The 23,862-nt window shown below is 54.3% G+C and overlaps 1 protein-coding gene across 3 annotated transcripts in view; it reads right to left on the reverse strand.

Moving 5' to 3' along the window:
• PDE2A (phosphodiesterase 2A) overlaps positions 1-23,862 on the reverse strand; it is a 105,855-nt gene that overhangs the window by 76,906 nt on the left and 5,087 nt on the right. For all 3 annotated transcript variants that reach the window (XM_078433120.2, XM_078433119.2, XM_078433121.2), the window contains exon 2: positions 649-721. In XM_078433120.2, coding sequence (XP_078289246.2) covers positions 649-721 — 73 coding nt within the window. The remainder of the gene's footprint in view (positions 1-648; positions 722-23,862) is intronic.

Raw genomic sequence — 23,862 nt, forward strand, 5'->3', positions numbered from 1 at the left:
AGGAGGCAGGTGGGAGGGGGTCCTGCAGAGAAGGAGACAAGCTATGAGGAAAAGCTGCGTTTTGACCCTGGGGTAGGGTCCCAGGCGAGGATCAAAGTCCAGATGCTGGAGTGGGAATCTGGATGGGGGCACAGACGAGGTTGTGGAGTAGAGGTTCAGGGGTTGGGGTGAGGCTCCAGCACTGAGGGGGAGTCCTGGCTGAAAGCTGAGGGTTCAGGTGTTATGGGTGTACCCGGAGTCTGAAATATATAGTGGGTGTTTGGGGATTGGGGCAGGGGTCATCCGTTGATCTGGGAGGCAAGGGGTTCCAGGTTTAAAGAGCTCTCGGTGGGGACTGGCGCCCGGCTGGGGTCCTACTGTGAACTCCCTATTGGGAGTTCAGTGCTTGGAGTGGAGTCCCAGATCCGAAAGGGGATCAGAGTCTGGGGTGAGGTTTCAACTGTGAGCTGGGGATTCAAGGGCTCCGGGTATGGGCTGCAGTCCCAGCACAGGAGTGGAATTCAGAGCTAGGGGAGGGGGCCCACCTTGAGGAGGGTTCAGGGGCAGAGTGGACTACGGAGCCGGCGCCTGCACTCTCCGTGGAGGACCCAGCCAGGCGCTCGCCCGGCACCCCGTCCTCCTCGTGCCCAGTGCTGGGGGCCCCCCTACCTGCAGGCTGTCGGCGCATGGCTGCGGCGGCGGCGGCGGCTCGTCCGGCTTGAGGAAGACCTGCTGGCCCCGCCTGAGGAATTGGACAACAGCGATGAGGATGTGGTGCAACACCAGGACCATGCTAGCAGCCGCCCGCCCGCCCGCCGGCCCGGCCGCTGCGCTCGGTCAGCGCGTCCGCGACAGCTCCGCCGGGTCCGCGCGAGGGTCCGCCCCGGCCCCGCCCCGGCCCGCCCACTCCCCGCCCCCGACCGCGCAGCCCCGCCTACCCTCCCGCCACCGCGGGCTGCACCTCTCGGCTAGTCGGACGTGCGGACCCCCCTGGGCCCCCCCCACCCCAGCTCTCACCTCCCTTCTCTCTCTGCTCTCAAGACTCTTCCAGCTTGTCCGCTATTAGGATCGCCCACCAGGTAGCCGGTTCTCAGCCTCCACTCCCTCCTCTGGCCCCTCGCCCCTACTGTAGCTACCTCGTCTCTCAGAACCTCTCTTCAGATCACATCCTCTTCCCCCACTTAGAAAGTCCTGGGGCCCGGCCAGAGCTCCAAGCCAGAGACCAGCGCAGTGACGGGAGGGGCGGAGAGGTGGGGGATAGGGGACTAGGGGCCGCTGACCCGATGCCAGGAGCCGCGGGCTGACTCCTCTTCAGGAGAAATGGGGAAGTCGGGGAGAATTTTAGAGGTCGCCCAGCGACGGACAGGCCTGGGGGGCAATAGCCAATCTGTGCGGGGGACACGTGCGCACGGACACACGAGCGCACACACGGGCAGGCGCACCACTCCTGAGTGCGGGGTAGGGGCGCCGGGCCCCCAGCACCGGACGGGCAGGTCTGCGTTGGCGTCCCCGGAAGCCGGAGATGGTGCAGGCCCCAGGGCCACACAGTTCACAGTTCGGCGGTGGGACCCGCGCATCCGGAGCGCAGTTCCCCGCAGCGCGGCCTCTGTGCTCAGGCGCCTGCGGCAGCCGTGACGCTTCTACGCCCCCTGCTGTCCTTTCGCGGCAGCGCCGCCTGGGCCTATTTGCCATCTGCGGGGCGAGGGAAATGGGGGCGGGCAGAGGGAGGAAGGATCACCTGGGCCAGCTCCCTGCCTGGACCCACTAGTTCCTCGCCTCCATTTAGCATGAGATCCGCTGGGGTGGTAGGACGTGTCTGGACTAGAGGGTGCGCTTTGGATCATGTCAGGCCTTTGCCGGCGACTTGCTGCTTGACCTTGGTCAGATTCCCTCCCGTTTGTGGGCCTCAGTTATCCCATCTCTTTCACAAGACTGCCAGGACAGTCAACCCCGACAATGGTGGGAAGTCAGCCAGTCTCCCGACAGCCCTTGCTGTGGACTGACCTGAATCCTGACCGCTGCACTGCTGGCCCCTTTCTCTGCAACACCCCCCTTCCCCACTTGGAGGGTGACTCAGTGAGCCCCCAGCCTCCCCTCCTCACTGGGCTGATTCATCTGGGCCCTTTCTCCCTGGGGAGTGATTTCCTCAACGTTGAGTCACTGAGCCCAGTCCTGGACACAGTCCAGGCACCTGGCACACAGGCTGGGCGGAGCCCTGGCTGTGCCATCAGCTCAGGAGGAGGCCCTCCAAACCCGGATTTCTCCCACCTCTGTTTCCGAGGCGCAGCTCTGCACGTGCTTCTGCCTCTGCTCAGACACCTTTAAAGACTCCCTGCCACAAACACAATAAAGCCCAAATCCTCAGCGTGACATGGCAGACCCTCTATAACTTAGCCCTGATTTATTTACCCAGCTTTGACCCTCTCACCACCATTTCTTAAATTTATACTTCCTCCTCTACGCAGATGAGTGACTGACTCATTCTCACCTCCAGATCTTTACCCATGCCACCCTACCCCAATGCCCACCAGATCCTGTCCACCTGTTTATCATTCAGGTGGACACCTCCTCTAGGAGACCTTCCCTTGATGCTACCTTAGTCCTCTGGGTCCCCTTCTTGAGTTTTTCCTGGGAATCATGTCTGGGGACATGGGGAGGAGTGGGAAGCTTTTCTGTCACTAAGTGATCCAGGCCCAGTTGATGTATTTTACTTCATCTTCAAATTAGGGGCAATGTGGCCTACTTTTTAACACTGTAGAAAACTACATGGGCTAAGATGGTGTAAAGGTTCTGACCCAGAAAAGGGCCTCCCTTCCTTTTTTGGCCTCAGTTTCCTGCTCTATAAAGGGGGGTGACCGATGTAAGGGCTATTCTAAGCACCGAGTCTGAGCCCAGTGCACAAATCCCTTGGCAAATCCTGAGTACCTGTCAATCCCGGGCTTTTATAGCCTGGATGGGACACAGGTACCCAGGAGGTGTCTGTTAAGGCCACTGGCCAGACCTATTTGTTCTGAAGTCATCTCATACCCTGCAGTCAAGAGCCAACCCTGGCCTGGCATAGCCACCATCTCTTGGGCTCTCAGCTCTAAGCAGGACCTCCACAGCACTCACCTCATGACAAGTTATTTCTTAAATCTTACTTGGTTATCTTACACTGCAGCTCAGTGGCTGGAACCCCAGGGACATGCTCTACGTCTCCCTCAACTCAGAGAGATTCATTCTGCATCCATCCTTCAGATTCAACCATTCCTCCAAGGGTTTCAGTCCTAACTCTGCCACAGACTTGCTGTGTGATTCTGAGCAGGACACTGAACATCTCTGGACCTCATTTTTCCCATCTGTGAAATGTTAATACACTAGATTCAATAAACAAACATTTTTTCTTTCGATGTTTGGCAGGATACAGAGATTCTTTCAAAAACATCCCCCCGATGTGATCCTTGAAATTCTCCATCCAGCCCCCTCCCAGAAGAGGCAGTCAAGGCTCCTTGAGATGCCAAAATGATAGGCCATGCGCAAACGCTCCTTGCCAGGAAGTGACCCTTCCTCCAAAGCTAGGGCTCCTCCGCTCCCCTATAGGTCCCTGTCTTCCAGGGTCTACGTTCTGTGATTCTATGTTAGGTTCTCACCCTTGCTCATGCCTGGGACTCCCCCATCCCAGATATTTTAAATGTTCCCAGGTGATTCTAATTTGCTGCCAGGTTTGAGAACCCTGGATTAGATGTATCTTGTTCCTGGCTGACATCAGTCCCGTGGAATCGACGGTCACAGCTGGCCCCTAAAAGTCTGAGTGTGTATATCTGGAGCTGGGGGCCTCTGTGTCCGAGGGGCTTTAACATTTATTGAGCCCTTACTATGTGCCTCGCATTTCACCTTCTCAACAACAGTATAAAGTTGGATCTATTATTAGCCACATTTTATACGTATGGAAAACTGAGGCACAGAGAGACCAAGTAATTTGTCCACAGTCACACAGCTAGTAAGTAATGGAGCCAAAATTCAAACTCAGACCATCTGGCTCCAATCTGTGTCCTAAATTCATGCTCCTTATCTTGAGGAAAGGCATGTGAGAAGAACAGATTTTCCTACCTCTCCTTTTGTCCCCAACGATGCAGTGACTGAGGGTCCTATGCTCCCAGTCCCTGAACCCTCTGCCCATCTCTGCCACAAGAAAACCCAGCCCCAGGAATGCCTGGCCCAGCCCCTCTAGACACTTCCTTTTGTCTCCCCACCTTACCGGCCGCTCTAACTGCCCAGTGGCCCAGCTACTGAGTATTTTAGGAAAAGGTGAGTCAGCTGACAGCCTGTCAACCTGGGTACCAGGCCTACCAGACCTCAGGCCCTGTCCAGAAACCAGCCCTCTGTTGTTCCCAATAATAATGACACTCCTGTGGGCCATGGTGCTCACAAAGCACTTCCTCATCCAGGCTGGGAGAGCAGACTTCCTGCTCGCCATCTCTCCAGGTGACAGAGTGGCACCAGCAGACACCCAGTAGACCCCACATCTGCTCTCATCCCCCATGCCCACCTGTCTTACTTCCATAAGCCTGTCTGGTGCCTGACATGCATTTATCCCGTCACTGCTAACCACGGTCATACTCCTGGAAGCCCAGGTTCGAATCTGCACCCTGCCTTGACATACTGGGTGACCGCAGGCAAACTTCTGGCCCTCTCTGTCTTCAGACTCCTCAGCAACTATAGAAGTTGGCCTGGTTCTCGTTGAGGGCTCAGGCAGATCAGGTGGAAGGAGGCAGGATCCAGGTAGGCCTAGCTGGGTACAAGGCAGCTTTCTTGGGCAGGCAGGCCTGCCTGGGCATGCCAGACCCAAGGACTATGAACAAGGACCAGATCTCAGTATGGGAGGCTCCTCTGGAGAGAGTGTGTATGACTCAGTCAGAGTATGACTTGGGGTGTGGAGCCCACAGACTGACAGAGGGCTCTACTATCCTAGGGGCCCTGCAAAGGGACAATCCAAGAAGCGTCCTGGAGGAATCTGACATCTCTGTGGGTTCTGTGTCCATCTACAGCCTGTCCTCAATGCTTCAGCCCTGGAGAGAGCATGGGTATAGACCACCCTTCGGTAGCCGTGTGTGTGCACAGGTGGGTAAGGCCTTGCACCCAGGACTGTGAGCATGGTGTGGATAAAGGCAGGAGAGGGTATGACTAGAGGTTTGTAAGTTTATTTCTTTGTGAGGATGTGTGATACTTTCACAGTATAGCTGAATTTGTGTGTGTGTACATCTATGGAATGTGCATATGCATATGTGTGTGCACACAGGTGTGTGTATGCACACTTGCAGATATGTGTGAACAGTTGTAGGTGTGCACATGGGTCCAGGTATGGCAAATATGTGCATTTGTGTGTGACTGTGTGTGAAAATGCATGAGTATGTATATATTCAAATTCACACCCAAAGGAGGTGCCGCCATGGCCACTAGCCTGGATCAGCTCTGGCTGTGGCCCCAGATGTGGGGGTAGCCCTCACAGAGAAAGGATCTGGCCATAGGCACTTATTGGGGAAATATGGATTTTGGCTTTGGGTGGGCAGGACCTGCTCCCAGAGGCCCAGCAGCAGCTGAGGGGGGAAGAGCTCAGGTTGAGTAACTCAAGCCCAGAGGATGTGGGAATAGGGGTGGGTCATCCACAGGTCTCATCCATTTCCATGTTATTTGTATGCACATTTATCTTGTCGTCAGCAGGTGGCCAGGTCCACGACCCTAGAGGGGTAAGGGAATCCATAGCATTCTGGTCCAGACTGGTCCAGACTAGTCCAGGACCTATCGGCTCACAGCCAGGCTGAGGTCCACGGGACTCAGGCATTGGCACATGTTAAGTCTTGGTTATCTGCTCCTTATCATCTGCAAACCCCAAGATCCTTCCACCACACAAGGCTGCCCCAGGCCACCATAATCATACACAGTCGTCGTCCTCCCATAGAGGATGTCCTCCTGCACACAAACACATACTCCTATACCTGGAAACGTGTTCACACAACTCTTATACACAGAAGCACAGGTGGGCAAGTCTGCCCTAGGGGGACCACTATGCCTCCTTCCCAAGCTCCATACCTGCTGGGGTCATCTTTTCTTCAGCCTCACACACATTCACAGAGTTTGCAATTGCCTGCAGGATAAAGCTGGAGCTGTTCAAAGCCCTTAACCTATACCACCAACAAACTTCCTTTCAGGCCACACCTACACTGCCTTCTGGCCACTCCTCATGCGATCCATGAGGATTCCACAGATCCATCCACCAACCAGCACTCCCCATCACTCCGCGCTTTGCCAGGTAGGTAGTTGGCCTCTCCACTATGCTGTCAACTCCAGGGGACAGGGCTCTTTGTGTTTTGTTCATCGCTGTGACCCTAGCACCTAGAACAAGGCTCAACTCAGAAGAATTGCTCAAAAAGACATCTATTGACCATACAAATAAATGATAGAATCTTCCTTCCAGCCTGGTCTGCCCCATTATGTAAGATTTACCCAACTGTGTTTATTTTCTTGTGTGCCTCCCCGATCAGACCCGCTGACCCTCCAGGAAGAGACTGGGTGTGATTCAGCTTCGTGTGTGTATGTCCAGCTCAGGGCCAGGCACAGAGAGCAGGGGTGGGGGATAGGTCTGGGGGGCAGATCCCAAGGCATCATGACCCCCTCAATAAGGCACAGGGATATCTGGAATGTGGGGCCACCTGGGCCAATCACACAAAGCCTACGTGTCCCAGGGAAGAGGCCTCCCAATCGCCTTCCCTCATCTGAGTCCCTTTCTAAAGCTACCTCGACTGGTGATCCAGCCTCTGCTTGCACACTCCTAGAGACAGGGAGCTCACTTTCTTAGCAGCCAACCCCTTCCCGTGTGGGATGGATGGCTCTGCCTGATGCTGACTCCTCCCATAGCACCATCCTATTAAACCCTGATCATCCCGAGCCACGATTCCCATGGAAACCAGGAAGGAAGATGAGCAAAAGGAGAGGCAGATCCCAGCTTTCTCAGCAGCTCTACCAACCTCCCCAGCTTTGGGTCGAGGTGAGAAAAGGAGCTCTTGGCTCTCAGCCTACCCTAGGGAAAGGGGAGTGGTTTTAAGGTGCTCGGTCTCCCCTACTGCCAACCACCATCCTCAGGAGCCCAGGGTGGTGCAGAGACAATGCATTGCCAAGAAACTCTCTAGCAACCTCCACTGAGCCCCATCCCCCCTCACTGAACTTCCACCCTCCTCGCTGAAGCCTTGGCCCTTCATTAAGCTCCATCCCCCATACTGAGCCCCCTCCTCTCATCCCCCATGCCCCTACCCACACCCCATCTCCTCCTCTCCCTGGAGCCTCCTGCCTTCCAGTCTGCAGGACCATGAGGGGTGCTCTGACTCCAGCGCTAGGAGTGGCACATAGAGACGCTTCCTCCCGAGCCCTGGCTTGCAGGCTGGGTGGATGAGGGAGGGCAAGCTGGTCCTCAGCCAAGGGTGGCTGCCCAGACTCCCACCCAGCCCCGCCTGAACAGCTGCAGCCCAGCTTTCCTCTGTCAGCTACTCCTGGGCTGGCCCTGCTCCAGAGGTGCGTCAGGGTGCAGTCGATCACTGACCCCAGCCCCCAATACACACACACACACACACACACACACACACACACACACACACACGTACACACACACCAGGACAGCTCAGAGCCAAGCCCCTGAGGGATACTGAGGCACAAGAAAGTCTAAGTAACAGGGACCCAAGGCCCCAGGCTCTGAAAACTCCCTGCCAGCTCAGAAACCATCATAGAGGGAGGCCCCTATCTATGGCTTTGAGGTTCCAAGAACTCCCAGAGCTTTGTGTTCTAAGAAAATCAAGCCTCTATTATAATGTCCCTTTATTCCAAGAGTCTATGCTTCTTATATTCCATGAACGCAAGAGCCTGGAGTCCTGAGAATGTAGGAGTCCAGGATTCTATTATTCTAACTGCCTGACAAGCCAGGACTCCACCAGGGTTTCCACACCCCTCAGAGCCTGATGGTGTGCGGGCTTGAGTCTCTCTGAATACCAGGTAAGAGAGACGGCCCCAGCGAACCCCTGCATCTGTGAGGTGCATTCCAGCCTCCACCTTTTTGCTAACACCACTGTGCATCACCCTCCTCTCTGCTAATTAAATCTCAGACAACTTTAAAGAGGAAGGGAGGGGACTGCCATCAAGGACTACCTTCTAAAAGCCAGGCCCACCTGGTTGATTCTCTCATTTTAATCCTCATGATATTACTAGCCCAACTTTACAGTTGATAAAACTGAGGTCCCGGGGCATGAGGTCATTTGTCTAAAGTCACATAGCTAGAAATAGTAGAACAGTAATCCAAACAGGGCCCTTGGCAAACCCAATGCCTCCCAGTAGCAGGCTGACTCCTGAGAAAAGCCCAGGGGGCCTCCTTCCGGGCTCCCTCCTTGGCCCAGGGCCTCACTGCCCGCCTCAAGCTCCAGAAGGCAGAGACTGTGGCTACTTCTCCTCTCGCCTCCCCAAGCTGGAGGCAGCCTAGAGCCGGCCACATTTCCTGTCCTGATTGATCGAAAAGCAAAGCGCTCGATCCGCAAAGACTCCGTAGTGGGACCCGGAGATGTGGCGTTTCGTTTCTAAGCACCCGTCGCTATGGAAGCCAGGTGCTGCCTGCCCAAGGCTTAGCAACGGGCCCAGGAGGGCGGGGCGGAGGGCATTGTCAGGGGCTTCCAAGGCAGCCAGCAAAAGAGGGGGCGTAGGCTACGTTCTCCAGGCAGGAGGGCTGGAACTGTTGCCTTGGCTGGGCATGCAGGGAAGGAGGCGCAGGGGCTGGACCATGTGGGCTCTAAAGAACAGAGACCCAGAGGTAAGGGCAGAGAGAAACTTGCAGAGACAAAGGGAGTCCAGAGACAGTGAAAGGCAGAGACACTGTCTCTGAGAAAGGAGATGTGGGAAGGTGGAAGAAGACAAGAGCTGGTCAGAGTCACAGAGACCACTTACTTAGACAGTTGGCAAGAAAAGACTGACTCCCAGACAGGCCTGACTCCTGGGGAAGGGAGCCAGTGTGCCAGAGAGCAGGAGGAAGCTGCAGGGAATGACAGAGATGGATGGATACGTGACAGGAGGAGATAAGCCTGAGGCAGGAGGCAATATAGAGTCAGATAATAAAGGAAAAGAGGACTACGAATGGAGGGGCAGAAGGGGCAGTAAGAGGACAAGGGCACCAAAGTCACAGGAGTCCTGAGCTGGCCCCTCTTCCTGGGTCTGCCCATCCATGGCATGGGCCTCACCAGCTTTGTACCACCACCCCACCACCCAGCCTCTCCTGCGGAACAGAGTCGTCTGGGCCCTCAAGAAGGAGGCTGGTCAGAGTTCCCATGTCTCTCCAACCCTCCAGGGACAGGTCTTGCCCAAGATCAGCCAGTGAGGCACTGTGTGAAACGCTAGGAAGGCAGGCCCTGGGAATCCCAGTCCAGACCCCCTCCCCACCCTCACCTGACCACTCCTTGGTTACCCATGGACGTACAGTCAGTACGGAGAGGCACACGTGTCCCCCCACCAGAGTGAAGAAGATGACAGAACCTAAGATGGGACCCCCTTCATTTCCTTCCTCAACAACCCTGTGTCCCGGCGCTGGGGACCCACGGGTGGAGCAGACAGCATCTGGTGGAGAGACGGCCCATACCTGTCTCTCTCCGGGGTGTGACTAGGGAAGGCAGACTCCGGGGAACCCAAAGTGGCCCGGCTCCTTGGGGAGAGGGAAGCGGCAGGCACTTAACAGGCGACATCTCACTTGATGTTCACCGGAACCTGTTACAGAGAAGACTGAGGCCCCCAAAAGGCAAGTGACTCACCCCAGCTAATCACCACCAGCCAGCCAGTGCCCGAAATGCGGCCTGACCCCAGGTCTCGTGGGGCCAGTGCAAGTTGGAGGGACTGGTGGAAACCTCTCTGCCAGGGCGGAGGCAGCTGCTCCAGGAAGGGGGGTGCGATCCAGGCCTGCTCAGCGGCCCCTCCCAGGGGGAGGGGGGGAAGGTCTCAAGCCCGGCTCTGGCCACCAGTCCTCCTGGCACCAGACACCCTCCCCCGACGTCAGAATGGGTAACAGTGCCTCTGTCGGGTGTCAGGTACTAATCTCTCTCTCTCTCCCCCTCTCTCTCCCCGCTAATTGCTCCTGGCATTGTTAACACCGTCAGCTGCACCTGACAGCCTCTGTGGGAGCTCGTGTGCCTTCAGAGGTGCCCCATCCGCCCCCATCAGCACCAGCCTTGCTCTCGCCACACTCCTGAGGGAGGAACAAGACAAAGTCTAATTAAGCACCTACTATGTGCCCCCTGGTGGTGCGAAGCAGTTGACATTCATTATCTCATTAAATTGTCTCCTAGGGCTCTGAGGGCTCATCCCCACCTCCTGCAGCTCCTGGCCTCTGGCCTTTCTGCTTGCCCTCCCCACACCTCACAGCACTCGCCCTGGAAACAGCCTCTGGGCCAGGGTGACCCCAGAGCAGAAGGTGAACATAGGCGCCTGGGAACTGGTACTTTGATTCTCAGAGGCAGTGCCCATGATGAGGGGCAGAAAGGGGAGTTGGGGTGAGGTGTGGGACGACAGGGGGAAGGGCAAAGAAAGAAGGAAGGGCACACGGAACTGGGGGGCGCAGAGATGGCAGGCTGTGAGCCACACTCCACATACACATGCATGCATGCTGGGCCTGGGCTGCAGCCCAGATGATCGACCCTCAGCGCCACGTTCCCTGGAGCCCCAGTCCCGGGAAGGTGGTGCCACAGGCATTATCGATTGATTGCCTCCCAGCCTCCTGTTCCTGATGCCTGGAGGCTGCCTCCTCCATGCAGCCCTCCAGCTGCTCAATGTCACCGCCAGGGTGAGTCTGGGGGCAGCCTGGGGACAATGAGCAGGGACTCCTCATCTCTCCCTCAGCCCAGCACTCTCCCGACTCCTCAGGAGCCTGGTCCAGGTAGATGGGTAGTGCAAGGTCTGACATTGAGGCTCGTGGTCATACATGCACATGTGTGCACGTGTACATGTATTTGTGTGTGCATGTGTGCATGAATAAGTAAGTCAGTATAGCACAAGAGTTGCAAATACAAGATGTAAGCTATACAACTTGGGTTCAAATCCCCCTCCTCCATTTCCTGGACATGTGACTCTGTGCAAGTCCCTTCACTTCTCTGAGCCTCAGTTCCCTTATCTATACAGTGTGGTTACCAATAGTACCCAACTAATAGGATAAATGAGAGTACACATGCATAACTCTGGCACAATGCTTGACATATAGTATTTTTTGATACATGATAGGTTTTTTTCTTTAAAAATTTTTAACGTTTATTTTTGAGAGAGAGTCAGAATGTGAGCGGGGGAGGGCAGAGAGAGAGGGAGACACAGAATCCCAAGCAGGCTCCAGGCTCTGAGCTGTCAGCACAGAGCCCGATGCGGGCCTTGAACTCACGAACCGTGAGATCATGACTTGGGCCGAAGTCGGACGCTCAACCGACTGAGCCACCCAGGCACCCCAATATATGAAAGTTTGTTTTTATCGTTACTGTGAGCATGTATGCATGTATGCATGTGTAGATACCCTTGGAAGGAGGGATTTGTGGCGCTCCAGCAAGGGGGTGTAGGCTGCTCCCTAACCCTCGACTCAGCCACACTCTCGGCCCAACCTCAGAGAAGGGGGAACTGCTGCATTGCTCCTCCCCCCACAAAACCCTACCTGTGCTGGGTGAAGCTGTGGGGGGGCAGGGGGGAGATGGATGGCTTGGCAGCTACCAGGCAGGACTGGTGATTAGAAGGCTAACAGCCCAGCATCCGGAAAAGAATGGGAGGGAGGCTGAGCTGTGGGGCCATCCATCAAAGCTGGCAGGCCCAGCAACGCTGCAGAGTAGGGTGAAAGCAAGGCAAGGGGACAGCTGTGAGGTGGGGGGAGTGTAGACAGGCTAAGGGCCAGGCAGCCAGGCCCAGCCCAGCACTGACCTGTTCAGCAACCCTGAGTGAGTCACTGTTGCCCTGGGACAATGGGGCTAAAATGGCTCTCTCTGCCCTGATAAGTTCCGGCCACATCAGGCCCAATATCAGGCCGAACGTGAGGGCCCCAGAGATGCCCTTTCCTCCTATTGGTGCCCAATTTGGCCAAAGATTCCTGGGGGTGCAAAGTAAGGGGATGTGGCACAGTGCCTGGGCTGGGAGACCAAACACCCAAGTTTCTGACCCTAATCACTTGCTGATCCCACCCAAGCCCCTGGCTTCCCAGGTCCTTCCTTGAATGCCCTCCCCCACTACCCCCACCACACAAGAGGCAGGGGATGGCGCATAAGCACAGCTCTTGCCGTCTCAAATTTCATTCAAACTAGGGGCGGGTCACCCATGGGCCCTCCTCACCTTTGGGAAGTGGTGGTTACCTGGAAAACTCCTGGCCAGCAAGTCTGGGGCAAGAGGTCCTAGCTGGGGTCTATAGAGTAGGATCCGGACAGAGCCCACAGACTCAGTCTGTCTTTAATGACCTCAGTGAGCTTGATCAAGTCACTTTCTCTCCCTGGGCCTCAATTTTCCCATCCCGAAAATCAAACAAGCAACAAGAACAAAAATTCTTCAGGGGCTCCTTTTTCCCTATGGGACACCCTGCAAGCTGCTCATTGCAGCCATTCCCTCTCAGTCCTTCCCCAGGCTTCAGTCCTCCTCTGTGCCCTGCTACACTCCTGCATGTTGGCTGCTCTGCATTTTTGTCAACCCCCCACCCCTCTTTATATTTCACCTCTGGACTCATGGTTTACCTGTTCTCCTCTGATCCTCTGCCTCTGCACTGGAAAATATCCTCACTCAACAGGGCCAGAAGTATCACTCCCTCTGCAAAGCTGTTTGCACAGCCTCTGGCTAAGTCAGCCCCCCTTGCAGAGCCACCAGTGGCTCCCACACACCTTCTCTGAAGCCAAGACCAGGATTGGTCTATGTCCCCATCTCACTCTGGGCTCCTAAGAGTGAGGGCTGGGCTGGGCCTGATTCCCAGGATAGGGGAAAGAGGTGGGCAGCTCAGGGCCTTGAACAGGGATGAGGCTTAGAGAAAATGGAAGGAAAGAAAGGAGGAGGAAGGGAGAGAGGAATGAAAAGAAAGAGAAAGCAGGGAGGAAGAGAAACAACTGTCCCTAAGGTTCCTTTGGATCTAACAATCTGAAGGAATGTTCATCTACTCCAGATGGAGTCCCCATGCCCTGGTCTCTGCTCCATCCCTTGCTCTCCTCCCCCCTGCTCCCCCTTTGGGCCCCAGCCCCATCACACACAACAGTACAAAGGCTCAGAGCCAAAGGGGTCTCTGGCCTCTGCCGCTGCACCCTGACTGGAGGCTAAGAACATGCCTGGTCGTCATAGTGATGGTGCAAAGCTGTCATCACTAATTCATCGCCAGAGCCCTGAGAGGCCAGCGAGGTGTGAGGAGAGCTAGTCAAAACTGATCAGAGCGGCCACTAGGGGCAGGAGTCTTGGGGCTATGGGCCTAGGGGAGGACCAGGGATTAAACTCCATCACCCCAACCCTGCCATGTCTTTCCCTCAGCCTCCCAATGCCCTGATAGGAAGGAGGATTGCAGACCGTCCCTCAGTCTGTCTTGTGCACCTACTATGTGTCCAGCTCAGTCAGAGCTGGGGGTCAGTGAAGGCTAGAATAGGAATCCCCATACCCCAGCATCTCTGAGCAGTTATCCAGGTCCTGCTGTCCCCAACAGGACAGAGGGATGTCCCTCCTCAAATCACAGGCATTGAGAAGGGGTGGAGGGAAGCAGGAAGAAATAAGCCCCTATGTTGTACCCTCTCCAAGCAGGCAGGTGCCAGGCATTCCTTAAAAGTAATTCATTCAATCCTCTTGGAAAATCTATAGGATCAAAATTATTATTTCATTTTACAGGCACCTGGATATTCTCTCTGCCTAAATCTTCCCAGGCAATCCCATCCCCTCCTCCAGGAAGCTTTCAGGATGCCCCATCTCACACTCATCCTCCTTCCCCTGAACTCCCAATGACGGTGGGTGAGGGTCCTGGTCTCTCCAGTCAGACTGGACTGCAGTTGAGGGTAGCCTGGGTGGACCCTCCCAGCCCAGCCCAGCTTCAGGCAACCAGGAGACTAAGCCCATTAGCCCAGGCTGGAGCTGTCCATGGTTCCAAACTCTCCCTGGCCAGTCTCTGGAAGTCTGGTCTTTTTATGTTCTAAGTCATCTGTTTCTCAGCTTGGGGGAGAAAAGCCAGTCTCCACCTGAGAGGCACCCCTGCCCTCCACTCATTTAGTTCCTTCATCCACAAACCTTGAAACAAGGACCCATTTGAAGTAGGAGAATGGGAATGAAACTAACAAGCACTCACTCAACAGGCATTTATTGAACACTTACTACGTGTGGCCCCGTGAATACAGCTTGGGATAAAACAGTGAACAAAACAGACCCACTCCCTGTCTTCTTGGAGATTTTTGTCCTGTTAAGTCAGTACTGGAGTCTGTGTTAGTTACACACATTAACCCACTTGATCCTTACAATATGTGTGAAGGTGGATATTATTATGCCCATTTGACAGTGAAGGAAACTGAAGCTTGGGGTGACAAAGGAACCACACAGCTAGTAACCAGTAAAGGTGGGAAGGTGGATCACAGACCTAGTCCCTGCCCTCAAAGAGTTCATAACCTAATTTTTCTGTTCCCAGTTCTCCAATAAGCACCTCTGGAAAGTGTTCCTTGGGTCTGATCTGAATCCCTCTTGCCTCAGCTCTGACTTGGCCTGTCTTTGTTGAGACCTCAGCGGGATGGAGGATTGGCTTTCATCTCCTTGAAGACACCTGGGGTGCTTCTATGAGCTCCCAGCCTTTTCTCCACCCCCACCTTGCACAGAGGCCTCCCCCCCCCCAGGAGGGAGTGAGGTGTGTGCTCTAAAAATACCTTAATCCCTCCCTGCTCTCACTCTAATTAAGCTGAGTGAGTCACTACTTTAAGTAATTTATTGCTAGTTACATAATTGCTTTAATATTTGGTTCTAGAACTGGGGAACAAAAGTGCCCCCCTTCTTTTCAGGGAATTGCTAATCCACGGAGGGGTTTACAGCTCTTGGAAGGGGGAGACAGGAAGACATGTGGAGTCATATTGGGTAGGCCCCTGCTCCAGTCTGGACCAACACATAGCCATTCCCATCAGGGCCACAGGGCTCACCTACCTGATCAAGAGGCAGGTTTATGGGAACACCAACTCTCTACTTTGTCACCCACTCTGTGCATTTCTGAGGCCACCACTTCCAACTGACCTGGCTCTCAGACCCAGAGTCTCCCTTCAGGAGATCACAGCCTGAGCATCCCTTCCCCTCTTTGGCCTCATTACCTCTGCCAGTCTACAGGAACCAAGGGCCAGAAAGGGCGGGCAGTTCCTTGGCATCTCCCAGCATGTTAGAAGCATCCCAGTCTATGTGCCCAGGTTGTCAGCTCAAGGAAAACCCGGGACCTCTCACAGCCCTGTAAAAAGTCACCCCCCAAAGAGATTGACTGCAAAGGGCACAGGGAAGTTTGGGGGGGGGGGGAATACTGTTCTATTCTTGATTGAAATGGTAGTTATATGACTGTATACATTTACTAAAACTCATCGAATCATACCCTTTAAAGTGGCGATTTTATTGTATGTAAATTATACTTTAATAAAATGGACATAAAAAATTAAATTTAAAAAAAGAAGTCACGCCCCCACCTGCTGAGCCCCCCCCCCCCCCATAGCAAAACAACAGTTCAGGCTCAGCAGTCACACAGAAACTGAGGGGGGAGGGTACAAAGAACCAGTCATGGAGGGCACATAGTAGGTACTCACAGGGATGTTTGTTTCACTCAGTTCCAATTAGCAAGGACTCACTAGGCACCTCCCGGGTGCACTTGCACGTCCTTGATCTCATTAGCTCTCCCTCAGCTCTCACGCAGCCCAAAGGGGAGCCAAACTGCATGCCACATACATCACACACTTGTCTCATTTAATCCTTGCAGCAGCCCTAATGAGGTGGGCTCTATTAGCGTGCCCCTTTTACAGATGAGGGAACAAAGGTGGCAGAACTCACACACGTCCTGCTGCCAAGAAGTGGAGGAGCTGATACTTGAATGAGGAGACAGTCCCCAAGGCTTGTGCTCATAACCACTCCCCTCTACACCTCCCTTTATCAAGCTAAATGGCATGGGTTAGGAGACCATGTATGGAGGATGTGCCTCCGACCCCAGGCCTTGAATCATGAGGTTCTCCCCAGGCTTAGAAGTAGAGGCAGGGTACACCCAAGCGAAGAGGGCGAGTGAGCATGTGTGAGCGCAGAGAGGTGGCAAGAGGCAGGACTGGCTTTGGGAAAGGAGGGAACTGGGTTGGGCAGCAAGCCTAGAAGAAACACAAAAGAAAAAAAAATGAGGCAGAGGACATCTGGCTATGCCAGCCTGTGGGTTAAATGCCTGCTCACACCCTGAGCAGCCAGGACTCCTCATTGTTATTCCTGACTCAGTGCCCCTGAAATTTGTCTTTGTTTGGCTCCCGATGGCCCAGTCACAACCCCAATCACCACCTCACCAGGCACAGGCAAAAGTTTCATCCCCAAGCTTGTCAAAGATGGGTTGGAAAACAGTCAGGGATGCCATGTAGCAGGGGACAGCTCCAAGGTTGGGGAGTATGGAAGGGAGGCCAAGAACTAAAGAACGATAGGAATTAACCCAGTGAAGGGAGGGAGCATCCAGGAAGAGTATTCTAGACAAAGGAACAGCATATGCCCAGAGGGCAGAGAGGCTGCACAAGTGGAGAACCAAAGGTAGCTTGGTCTGGCTTCCTGATAGGCGGTCTGTATTTATGCCAAGTGTGTGTTTCTGTGTGCTAAATCCACATCTGTGTTGCTCGTGTGTATACCTGGGTTGGAAAGTCAGTTTTTTTGGTTTTTTTTTTATGTTTATTTATTTTTGAGACAGAGAGAAACAGAACATGAGTGAGGAAGGGGCAGAGAGAGAGGGAGACACAGAATCTGAAGCAGGCTCCAGGCTCCGAGCTGTCAGCACAGAGCCCGATGCAGGGCTCGAACCCACAAGCCGCAAGATCATGGTCTGAGCTGAAGTCGGACGCTCAACCGACTGAGCCGCCCAGATGCCCCTTCTCTCTCCTCTCTCTCTGCCTCTACACCTGCTCACGCATGCTCTCTCTGTCTCTCTCAGAATAAACAAACATTAAAAGAAAAAAAAAAAAGATTTGTCCTGTCTCCGTTCCTCAGTATATATTGATGTCTGTGTTCATTGTGGGTCTCTCCATGTCTTTGTACTGTGGTCTGCTTCTCTGTGTGTGGGCTTCTGTGTCTGCTGAGCTTTTCTCTTGTTTGTTTGTTTCTCCACACCTGGAGCTGTATGTTTGTGGCTGGGACGCTTGGTGGCTTGGCTCAGGCAGCTAGAACCAGAAGCCTGGGGCAGGAGGGTGCAAGAGGTGGAATCCAGTCGCACACAATAGCACCTCGTGACTGTCAAGCGCTTAGTGGGGTGGAAGGCCGCACTGGAGATGCCAATTAACGCTGATAACAAGTCAAGGACCTGAGGCCCAGCGGAGGCTGAAGTGGGTCCCCACTGGCACTCAGGCACACGGATGAGTTGGCTTGGCCAAAGCCCATAACTGCCCCCAGCACCAGGAGGGAGCCATCTCATTGACTCATTTCCCAGGGAGTCCAAGGCCCAGGCTCTGGACAGCAAGAGGGATTGAGATCAAACTCCAGGATGAAGCTTTTTTTTTTTTTTTTTTTTTTTTTGAGAGAGAGAGAGAGAGAGAGAGAGAGAGAAGGCACAAGTGAGTGAGGGGCAGAGAGAGAATCCCAAAAGGGGCAGGGAGAGGGGGCTGGGAGAGAGAGAGAGAGAGAGAGAGAGAGAGAGAGAGAAGCGGGACTCACCCAAAGTGGGCTTGTGTTTTTTTTAATCCAAAGTGCGGTGCAAGCTCACCCGACGTGGGACTCAAACTCACAAACCGTGAGACCATGACCTGAGCCGAAGTCAGATCTTAACGACTGAGCCACCCAGGCACCCCATGATGATGGTCTTAAAAGGGAGGATTTTATCAGACTTCGCAGCGGGCAAGTCATACATGTTATCAAGAGATGAGGCGGCAGGGACACGGCTTTGCTCTTGGGGGCTATGGTCTGCAGCGTGGCCAGTGGCTGCCATGGACGGGTGCTCTGGGGTGCGGAAGCCACAGGCAGGATGAGGCAGGGAAGGGTGCTCCTGGAAGAGAGTCTAGAGTTGTCACCCATCCCTGCATTAGTGGGCGGACACTGCAGAACTAGGGCCATAGCTCAGATGGGTGAGCCAGGGGTTGGGGACTGTCACTCCTCCTCTGACCTGTCTACACAGCTCACTTGTCCTCAGACACCTGCATCGTGGCCATCTTGCCTCTCACCTGGGTCTCCACACCAGCCTCCTCACTGGCCCCTCTAATGCACCCTTCACTTGGGGCTTCCTAAACCCAAAGCTAACCGTGACCCTGCTTACGCCCTCCCTGGCTTCCCTACATGAGCTGGGCCTCCACCACAGGACCTTCCTCCAGCCCAGCAGCCCTGGCCCCGCCACCCTGACTTCCTGCTGTCGTTCGTCACACCTTTGCTTGTGCTGGCTGTTTGCCTAGAATCACCTTCCTCTCCTCCCTCACCTGGAAAACTCACATTCATTTTTCAGGGCCGAGACCCATCATCACCTCCTCAGAGAAGTCTCCAAGCAGTGGCCCCAGCATGGGCTTTCCTCCTTCCCTGCACTCGCCCCATAAGGTTCACTGCCTGCTTCTAGCAAAGGGGAGGGCAAGGACCGTCCCGTCCATCTCCATGGCCAGGGTGACAAGCACAAGGCAGGGCACGTGAGGGCATCCTTGAGGAGGGGTGGGGTCAATGAGCAGATGATGGTTCAGTGGGGGCCCAGGGCACACCGAATCCTGAGAATGACATTCTTCAGAGCCCCAGTGCAGCTCAGGTAGGGAGCAGGGCAGAAGGAGGTAGGGAGCAGTTGGCACCCTCTCTGAGCTTCAGGTTCCCATCAACCATTTGCCCCTTGTCCCTCCAGACCTCCACTCGTCTCCTTTGACAGCCTCCTCCTCTGCAGAGCAGCCCTTTATTCATGCCCCTGGCTCTCAGATCTGTAGCACTCTCTCTGCCCCGCAGGCCTCGTGGATGCTGGTCCAGGGGACCTCACCATGCCCTGTTGCATCCCTTCATCCTACCCCGTCTCCAAGATGCTTGCTTCATCAAACTGCCTTCAATTAAACCACGTAAGTGTGTCGTCTGTTTCCCCTCTACAAAATAGTGCAAGCTCCTTGAAGGATTGTTGAGGTGATTAAACAAGGTAATTTGAAAAATATAAAGGGTACTCTGTAATTGTCAGTTCTCTCCATCTAGCCCGCAGACTACACCCTACTTGGAGTTTTAAGACGACTCTGAATTCTCTGGCATGGGAAGGATGCAGTGCCCGGCTGTCTGCTTCTCTTCTCTTCTCCCCAATCCCTGCCCAGTCCACAGCACCAGAAAGCCTCTGCCCTCACACCACCTGGAACCCAGCTCTGAACCTCTCACAATGGGCCTCCAACCTTAGAGCCCCCCACAACTCGGCTCAACAGAAGCTAGCTGGGGGCGCCTGGGTGGCTCAGTCGGTTAAGCGTCTGACTTCAGCTCAGGTCATGATCTTACAGTTCACGAGTTCAAGTCCCGTGTCAGGCTCTGTGTTGACAGCACAGAGCCTGGAACCCACTTCAAGTTCTGTGTCTCTCGCTCTCTCTCGGCCCCTCCCCTGCCCCTGCTCACTCACTCTCTCTCTCTCAAAAATAAATAAACATGAATTTTTTTTAAAAAAAGGAAGCTAGCTGCCTGTCTGCCCCCTCCCTGCCAGTGTTGCCAGCAAAGCCACCATCTCCTACCCATCACACCCCTGGCTCCACCGGTGTCTTCAAATCCAGCCCCCCGCCTCCAATCCCAAACCTCCAGGAAGATGACGTCTTTCCAGTTTCCCTGGAAAGGGGATCTCCTGTTTGCATCTTCTCACTGCCCAGGCCACTGGGAAAAGCACTGTGGGGCTCAAACTTCCCCATACTGAGTGGGCACCTTCTCTGGCACCTCCATGGCAGCTACACTTTGAAAGGACTTCAGAGAGTTCGCAGCCAGCTTCTCTGCTGGGACAGGAGTCTCTTCCGCAGTCTCCCTAGCCAGGCTGCCCAGTGCCCCTGCACTATGGGCAGGAAGCTCATCCCTCCCCCTTAGGGGAGCCCCTTCCCTGTGGGACTGCCCTGCCCCCTCTCTTTGAGCCAAGCCCGGCTTCCAGGACTCCCCAGCAACCCCAGCACCGTTTCAGCACTAAGAGCCCAAGGAGGGATTATGCGGAACGCCTTAAATTTTAGAATAGTAGAAACCTAGAAAAGCATCTGATGCAAAGATGAGGCCCCTCCCCAGGTCCCGCTCCACTGCTGTACTCCTCTCCATGGAATCACCATGCTCCACGGAATGACAGACTTCACAAGTTCCCGGGAGGAGCCTCACAGCCGGCAGACACTCTGGTAGAAACTTCAAAGGAATCATCCAAGGCTCAGGAGGAGCGAGAATGCCCAGGTGCAGGAGGGGGCCTCGTGCCACAGAAATGGATCTCTACTCTGAGCTCCCCATCTGCTCCAGAGGCCGGAGAGAGGCTGTCTAGGCCAGACCCACCCCTCTTTGTGCTCTGGGACTTGCCATCTCACCCTGGATCCTGCTGTGACGCTGAGTCGACCGTTACCCCTCTCTGGGCTTCAGGAGCTGCATCTATACAAGAGGACTGGGTGGGGGGGGGGTCCCTGGAACTCTTAGCGGGGTACAGGTATGGCCATGTCCAGCATCTCCATGTGATAGCCCTGGATCCTGGTTAGCCCAGTCTCAGCTTGAATACAAGACACCGTGCTCCTCTAGAGCCCTCACTGACTAGTAGGGGGCTCCGGCGTCTCCTGAGGGAAGCCCAGCCCTACACATGACAGCCCCTCCAGCCCAAGCCCATACACATCTTGTCTCTATCTTCAGGCAGGTGGGAGTCAGAAGAGAAAGTATTGAAAGTCCAGACCTTGGGCGTGGCTTTGCTGGGTCAGTGCCTTCACACACATTCACTCATCCGTGCCTTTACACCCAAGCACGGACAGCCACATACACAGAGTTACGCACCCACACACAGTTTTATTAGAGCACATGTACATAACACCGTACACATAGGTGCACACACACTCACATACACATAAGCATTTACCAATAATCAGGCATAAAAATAGACACTCACATATTCACACATAGGAATGTGTCCACACTTTTATACAAACACTGACCCACACACTCTTACATTCTCAGACCCATAAACATACATACGCAACTGGAAGTTCACATTTAGGCACAAGCACGCGCGCGCACACACACACACACACACAAACACAAATAAACCAACTAATCTTACCCCTCATCTCAGCATCAAGTAAATCACAATCCAATAGAAACTCAGACTCCAACTGCAATGTCATTCCAGATCCATTTCCAAATCTAAGCCTGTCCCAGAACTGTGAGAAGAAAATATCTCGTCCCCTGGCTTAATCCCTTTAAAATGTCTGTCCCTGCTGTGTGCAGTCCAGTCTCTCCTCAGTCCTCCTTCCTCCCTGTGTCATTTCAGTAGGGCCCTCTCCCCCTCTGCCAGAACAATGGGCTACCCTTGCTCCACTCTTCATCTCTGCTCTTTGTCCAGGCTTTTCCTCCCGCTGGCCCTTCAAACACAAGGAAGATCCAGGCTGCAACTGATTGTGTGTGACAGCACCCCCTGCTGGAGACAGGGGGCATTACAGCACAGCTCTAAGGTACACAGTCCTCCCTCCCCAGGCTGGGGTGGAGGGGAGTAGGGTAGAAGTGGGAGGAAGAAGAGGAAGAGGAGGAATAAGTTGGGAAGAAGTTCGAGCAAAGTTCTGGGAGCACCACGGATGGACTTCAGAAGCCTCAGGCTGTCTTGTTTCTCCACTCCTAATCATTCAGCCCAGACTGCAACATCAATCAATCTTTCCAAAGTCCAGCCCTAATCAGGACCTGCCCCTGCTCAAAACTCCTGGGAAGATCCTGGTGGGCTGTGGTAAGAAGTCCAAATTCCCAGCCTGGGATTAGTTGCCTGGGGTCTGCCTAGTCCACCTCTTAGCCTTATATCCCAAGGGGCTCAGCCTTTGCTTTCTGTTCCTTGAGTCGGGTCTTTGTTCCTCGGTCCTCTGCTGAGATGTCTAATTGTCTGTATCTTGCCTGTCCTTCAACGCCTGGCCTTTGCCATCTGGAACAATAACCCATGGAAAGAGCAGGAACTTTGGGGGCAGACAGACATGTGCTCCAAGCCTGGCTCCATCAGTCACCGGCTGAATACCTCTGGACAAGTTATTTCCCGTCTCAGATCCTCTGTTTCTTGATCCAGAAAACAGGAGTCTCTTGGGTTTGTGGTGAGGATTAAATGAGATCATAGATGTGAAAACAGTGTTCTGGAAGCTGTAAACTTCTGTGTGGATGTGTGAAGAGTCCTAATTATGGCTTAATCCTTTTATCCCTACCCCCACCTGCACTGCCCAACATGAAGCAGGCTGAGGGGTCCCTGGGGAGGGAGCGAAGCTGCTCCACTTTTGGGCCCTGCATCCCCCAGCACCCTCCAGGGCCTGTCCCCAGCCTGCCTCAGCAGCAGAGTGTGGATTTGGATCCAAGGAGGCCGTACTAAGTCTACTTACTGCAAATTCACGCCAGACTACAACTCCCAGAATGACTCGCAGACTGCCATGGGTGTGGCCACTGGTTTAACCTCTTCCTCATGGAGCCCTTTCCTCCATTGTATTCCCTGGGGATTAGTCCCTGACCAGTCAGGGCAGCTGAGGGAGGTGGTCACATGTCTCTGAGGGCCCCTCCCACAGAGCATCCACACTGCTCACCATTCCCACCACCGCGGCTCCATTTCAGACCTCCTCGTGTCTCCCACACGATGACAGCTTCTGGGCTCTTAGCTCTGGTCTCTCCCCCTCCAGCCCCCCACTGAATCTTTCTAAAAGTGTAGGTGAGTGTGGGTGGTTTATAATGGCAACAGCTAACCTTTATGAGCACCTGCTGCATGCCTGCCATGAAGCTCTCCACTTCCAGATTCTTCATGGTGATCCTGCCAGGAAAGTATTATTGTTCCCACTTCACTATTCACATGGGGTTCAGAGAAGCTAAGTAGCTTGCCCAGGACCACATAGCTACAGAGTAATGGTGCTGATATCTGAACTTCCACCTGTCTACCGCCTTCTCTGTCCTATTCTCAAAGCCTCCTCTGGCTTTGAACCCAGGTAGCCATCTAAAAGGTGAGAACCCAGAAGCCTCAGGGTCCATGTCTTTCAGCAACTACACTGTTGGGAAGTCCTTCCAGATATCTGACTTAAATCCCTTCTGCTGCACCAAGCCCCAGTTGCCTCCTGTTTTTCAGGGAGGGCAGTGAAAAGGGACTTCAGGGAATTCAAAAAGTGGGTCATGTCACTGGGGACCTGGCCTTTCCCAGGGAGCGGGCAGCTGAACAATGGGAGATAAATGTGTTGAAAACATCCGTTACTAAATATATCGACTTCCCGAGAAGATGGGGGTGCTGACAGGGAGCCCATGGTCCCCGACTGAGAGGCCACAATCTTGTGGTTCACACAAGCTAGGGCAGTCGAAGCAGCAGACAAGGCTGTTCTGGCTGTTCTGGGGGTGGGGAGGAGTGGGGGGCTGGGGCAGAGGAGGTGGGAGGCCAGCGTGGAAGGGGGTGGTGTCTCATCCTCCCAGACAAAGCTGCCAAGCCTAAGCTGGCTTATTTGCATATTACTTTGCATTCATTTGCATGCCACTTTCTGGAAGGGGCTCACATTCAACTGCTGCCGCTCCCCCATTTTCAGGGTC

Source organism: Panthera onca, chromosome D1 (assembly GCF_046562875.1).
Source record: "Panthera onca isolate mPanOnc1 chromosome D1, mPanOnc1 haplotype 2, whole genome shotgun sequence".
Taxonomy (NCBI): Eukaryota; Metazoa; Chordata; class Mammalia; order Carnivora; family Felidae; genus Panthera; species Panthera onca.